Genomic DNA, 5,837 nt, shown 5'->3' with positions numbered 1-5,837 from the left:
GCTGGGAGAGACTGGGAAGTGGCTCATTTAGGGGAATGAGCAGGGCGTCCTTCAGCTGAGGTTTTGCATTTTTGTGTGTGTGAGGGGGAGTCATTCCTGGTGACCTGGGATTTACAGGGGTGTGGGTAGACAGCTGAGAGCATGGTCATGGGGAGGCGGGAACCCAAGGCCTGCACAGAGCGGAGACACTGGGAGGTTCCTCCCTGGGAGAAGAGGAAAACCAGCCCCATGGGGAAGCAACAGAGGGTTCCCTGCTCCACCTGCCTGCAAGATGGGCCCACATGCCATGGAACCCCACAGAGAAACCCCACAGGATGTGTAGCCTGGGCCCGAGAGGCTGCCAGCACCCACCAGAAGCAAACCCAAACCTCTGTGGACAGGCGCCCTCAGCCCAGGCAGCTCAGCATTCCCACAGGCAAAACCCTGACAGTCAAAAATTTCAGAACACGGGAAAATGATTCTCCATGACAGTCAGCTGAGACAAAGCACGGGCTTAGACCTCGTGGATTCCTGAGCACAGATAAAACTAAAGAACTCAAAGTCCTAAGGAAAAGACCTCGGAAGAAGGCACACCGACTGGGAAAGAAACAAAGTACAGCTCTCGGAAACGAAGACTAGAACCACTGAGGTGTTCACAGCACCGACCACACAGAGGCGGAGGGGGCTGTGATGGGGAGGGTGAATCTGCGGGAACTGGACGGTGGCACCAGACACCAAGAGACGGAAACCACGAGAGGTTAGGAACACGGCAGGCAGAAGGGGAAGAGTCCAGGGCAGGCCTCACATAGGATTCCTATGGAACAAACAGAGAATAAAGAGGGGGTAACAGTTAAAGACAGAATGACTGAGAACTTCCCAGAATTGATTAGACACGAATTTGTCAATTTAGGAAATGTAATGAGTACTGAGCAGGATAAATAAAAATAAAACCACACGTGGGTATGTTACGGTGAAGGAGCAGAACACCAAGGCAAAGAGAGGATCTTGAAAGCAACCACAGAGCAAGCGTGTAGATTCATTGAAGACACAACTAGAGATACTTCTCAGATATAATCAAACACCTTCTGAGATCGGTTTTGTAGGTTTGAAAGCTTAGGACCGTAGTTGCATGGGACAACTCGGTCAACTGGCATAATACAGGTTATAATGTTCATGTTCTGAATCCTAGTGAAGGGAGTAGCATCTGGAGTCTTAAAAGTTTGCCAGTGGCCATCTAAGATACAACCCTGAGTATGAAGGAAACCAAAATCAGAGAAGAAAGAAGTTTACAAGGCTGACAGCCTACATGAACCATGACCTCAACTACCCAGAGACCAGAAGAACTAGATGGTGCCTGGCTACCACCACTGACCCATCTGACCGGGGGCACAATAGATGATCTTGGTTAGAACAGATGAAAAATGCAGATCAAAACTCAAATTCTTAAAAATGGCCATACTAACTGGACCACATGAGACCAGAGGACTCCCTGGGAGTATCACCCTGAGATGATTTTTAAACTTTGAACCCAAACTATCTGGAGATCATTTTCTAACAGAGAAGCACAGTGACACACACAAGAAAGAATATTACCCATTAGATCGGCATTCTACTGAAAAAACATCTGCAGGAGTCCAAAATGTCAACATTTAATCCAAAGAAAAGATGAGAAGATACGGGGGCAGGGAAACTAGAATACTGGAAACAGAACAATCAGAACACAGTTAAAGAGAATGCTGACACAATGTGGAAAATGGGATTAATGTCACTGATCAATTTGTATGGAAATTGTCTAGCAGGAGCCTAAACTCGCTGTGCAAACTTTCACCAAAAACAAAACAAATTATTTAAAAATAAAACAAAAAAGCAACCACAGAGAAAAGAGAGATTTCCAGAGGGAGGATAATCTGGCGAGCAGCTGGCTTCTCCAGGATAGAAGCTGGAAGACAATAGAGAAACATGTGCAAAGTGGGGACAAACAACTCCTAACTTGAGTCTGTGCCCAGCCAAGCGATTACTCAAGTGTGTGGGCAAAACTAAAACACTGTCTCCAGAAGCGTTTGCCCCAAGTAGGTATGTTCAGAGATGTACCCCTAACAGAACCATGTTGAAAAGACCACTAAAGGATGAACTTCAGAAGGAACCAAACTGCACCGAGAAGAAGGGGGTGTGTGGAAAGAGGAACAGAGACAGCACTTGGCGAGTTGGGAGTGACACCTGGGGGCTGCGTGGTGGCATGGGTCTCTCCACAATGTGGGCCCTGGCTAGCCTCTGGGGGCAGACACAGGGCCCCATTCCTGCCCAGTCCCTGCACCATGGAAGCGGTCAGTGGTGAGCAGAGAAGTCAGGACCTGAAACCCCATCTCAGAGCAGAGACACGGACGTGTGGGCTCAGTGGGTGCAGAGAGGGGCTTTGAACAAGGAAGCGAGGCAGCCCTGTGTGCACTGGTGATCGTCTGACAGGAGGTGATGTGACAGACATGGCTCTCAGGATGCTGTGACTCCACAAGGACCTTGAGCCGTGGGGAGGCACGGAAGCCCCCTCATTCCCTCATCGGCCCACCTCTCTGAGCTGTCTAGCCAGGATCTCCTGGCAGTTCCCTTCCTGATCTTCAGCTGGCAGAGGTTTGGCCCTCTGCTTGTCTTCGTCCTTCTGCAGCCCACTTTTGCCCAGGTCACGGGCTTTCCGAGGGAGGTGGGCCCAGGACAGAGATGGTTCCCAGTGGCACCAGCCAGGCCCTGGCGGCCAGTCGGACCACCGTCCTGACGAAGGACAGTGCTGGGAAGTGCCCTGCCTGGCGTGCCGTGTCCCCCTGCGGTGCCACTTCAGGCCCAGCTTCTGAGCCAGGGGCCCCGGTCTGCTTAGAGACCCTACATGGTGCAGGCGGCACCCACAGGCACCTCGGCCCCACGACCTGGGCCTCCAACACCCGCCAGGTGAGGAGAAACACAGCCGGATGAGACGCACCAGGGTCCCGGTGAGACGGAGCCGCTGAAGCAGATGCGGGGCTCACCGGCTCTTTCTGGGATTTTTATTTCTTTAAAATAATTCATACAAATGGTTACAGTCACAAACATGATTTTAACCAAAATATTGCTAGCCTACCACATCAGCAGGACGGCCTTGGCCAGGCGAAGCTGCCGTGGCCCGCCGCCCGCGGCTCAGCGTCGAGGCGCGGCGAGGCGCGGCGAGCATGGTGGGCGTCGGTGCAAACGGCTCCCTCCCTCGGGTTGCTTTGCAGCGCTGACTTCACGGGGAACAGGGGGACTCATGCCAAAATCGGGGGGAAAACAGCCTTTGTTTTGTTTTTCTAAATTATTCTAAAAATAAGACAAGCAGGTAGAAAAAACAATGCACTGTGTGGCGTGGAAAGAAAACGGGAAATATTCATTGTCCTGAGAAGTTTGCCAACTGCCTCGCTCCGGGGCACGCTTCAACATAGAAAAGGAAAAAATAATCTGGGGATCCACTTGCCGAACGCTCGCCCGGGTTTTCCTTTTGTTGACAGCTAAGCAAACAAATCCTTTTTAATGTTCTAAAAACTGTACACAGACAAGTACATTCATGATATAATTAACTACTAACTTCTTTTGCTTAACGAAAGACGCGCAGGACACAGGACATGAGCCAGTCCGGGGACGGGACGACTACAATGGGACGCGCAGGCCGGCGCCGCTGCTCGCTGCTGCTCCTGCCCGCGTGCCGGGCCAGTCTCTGGGCGCCGGGGCCTCTGCACGGTGGCGTCGCTGCCTCTGCGCACGCCGGTCCGAGGGCCGCGCGGCCCCTCCGCCGGGGCGCGGGGTGGACAGCTCTGCCCGGGCTACAACTGGTCACTAGTGTGGTCTCTATCTGCCTCGGGCTTGACAGTTTGGCCGGGAGAAGGGGCGTGGGGCGGGTGGGCCACAGGGGGCAGGCCGTGGGACAAGGACATGGCGCTGGGGACGATGCCTTCGACAGCGGCTGGGATGCCGGTGGGGGCCACGCCCACCACGCCTGGGGGGTACCTGCTGGGAGAGACAGATGCAGGTGAGGCCCGGCTGTAGGTGAGGCCCGGCTGGCTGGGGCCTCTCTGGCTCCTCACTGTGACCGCAGCACTGACGCCTCGGTGGGGAGGGCGAGGACGCCATCTTGGCGATCTATAAGCCCCTGGCTGGCACAGGCAGAGCTGGGGGAGGCGGCGTCCCTGCCTGGCATCTCCAGGTGACACCCAGATCGCCTGTCATCAAGCCCTCGCCTGCACCTCCAGAAAGCTGAGGGCGCAGAGTCCAGGTAGACAACCGCCTTCCTCTGCCAGAGGACTCTCACCCGCCTGCCCCAGTGGTCCCGTGACCACCATGCCTGAAGGCAGCACCCCCATGGCTCATGGGGCCGTCAGTGTACAGGGACCAGGTCATGTTCTGCCCGACCCTGGGCTCCACCAGGCCCTGGTCACACCTCCCTCAGCTATAACAGGCCCCCCAGGGGGGCTGCTGTGCTTCCTGCTGGCCAGCCCCTGCCCCACCACCTGCTCACTCCCAGGCCGGAGTGACCTGTGGTCCCTCAAGAAGGCTCTGCCACCCCAGTCATCAGGGGACCAACCCGACCCCACGGAGAACACAGGGCCATAAACTCTGGCATAATCCCGGCAGGGCCTCTGAGCTCTCTGGGGGGTCACAGATGATCCTCCATGTGTGGATGGGGCGCCAAGGACACCCAGACAGGGCAAGGGTCTGCAGAGCGACCAGGGTCCCCTGGATATGCTTCTGTCCCCCAGTTGATAACCCAGACCCGGGACCACCCTCCCACCCCAGCCTCGGCTGGCTCGCAGGCCCCTACCCACCCCCCAGGGGCAGCCAGACCTCCTCATGGGGACTAAACCTGTCACACAGCGTGCGGCAGCCAGGTCTGAGCAAGCTGACTCAAAAGAGACTGTGCTCTGGCGGCAGAGGGCCTGTTCAGTGCTCGTAACGGGCATTGAGATTTCTTAAATCAGCTTCTGTGCGTCTCTAGGTACCTGGTCAAGGGAAGCTTCCACAGGCAGGGAGGGAGGCTACATTCCTCACTGAGGATGGACACCCAGCCCAGTCTGTCCTGCCCGCCTGCCTACTGCCCACCTGCCCTACCTATCTGCTGTCCTCCTTGGAGGCCCGGGCCAGCCACCCGCCACCCATCCATCCTGCCTGCCCACTGCTCACCCGCCCGCCGTCCCCAGGAGTTGCGCCGGCCGCCCACTTACCTGTAGGCTGCCCCGTTGAGCTCGGGGTGCACCACGCCTGGGTCCATGCTGGCCCAGTGGGTGGCAGCTGTCAGGTGGTCTTTGTTCACGCAGTTTTTCAGGCTGTCGGGGATCCGGCCTGGACGCAATGAAGGAAGAACACCGTTGCTCACAGCCGTCCTCCTGACAAGGCCCACGGGACCCCGACAGGACCCCGGGAGTGTGGCCAGCTTGATCGAGGACGCAAGGCTGTGCCTTCCTCCCCCCAGCACCCTGGGCACGCACACCCCCCTTTGGGACAGCAGGGCCCTGCCCACCAGGCCACAGTCACTTGCCAGCTGGGGGACGACCCCGCAGCCCCTCAGCTAGCTTCCTGCAGCCACAAGCAGTGGCCTGCACCTGACCTCTTCTGCTTCTGAGGTTTGCTCCCCGAGGAGACTCCAGCAACACGCTGCGAAGAGTGTATGCATGATGTCCCTGCTGCGAGGACCTGGGGCAGTGTCTGCTCCTAGCTCTGTGTCCCCAGTGCCAGCAAAGCGGTTGATGGGATGTGGTCCCTCCCAAGGCCACCCTGCACACCTGTAACAGCCCTCTGGATCCCCCACCTGCCTGCACCACCCATCTACCATGGCCCTCCGGATCTCCTGCCAGCCCACCCACGTG

General features: G+C 56.7%; 1 protein-coding gene across 1 annotated transcript in view; it reads right to left on the bottom strand.

Annotated features, from left to right (window-relative positions):
* Positions 1–3,002: 3,002 nt before the first annotated feature.
* The window catches only part of CTBP1 (C-terminal binding protein 1), a 43,429-nt gene continuing 40,594 nt past the window's right edge, over positions 3,003–5,837 (bottom strand). The window contains exons 9-10 of the mRNA XM_023738002.1: positions 5,196–5,313; positions 3,003–3,984 (exon numbers count right to left, since the gene is read on the bottom strand). Of these exons, the coding sequence (XP_023593770.1) occupies positions 3,801–3,984; positions 5,196–5,313 (302 nt within the window). The 3' untranslated portion in view covers positions 3,003–3,800. The remainder of the gene's footprint in view (positions 3,985–5,195; positions 5,314–5,837) is intronic.

Source organism: Trichechus manatus, unplaced genomic scaffold (assembly GCF_000243295.1).
Source record: "Trichechus manatus latirostris isolate Lorelei unplaced genomic scaffold, TriManLat1.0 scaffold00111, whole genome shotgun sequence".
NCBI classification, from domain to species: domain Eukaryota; kingdom Metazoa; phylum Chordata; class Mammalia; order Sirenia; family Trichechidae; genus Trichechus; species Trichechus manatus.
The sequence above is the reverse complement of the archived record's forward strand: the minus strand, read 5'-3'. Positions and strand labels throughout refer to the sequence as shown.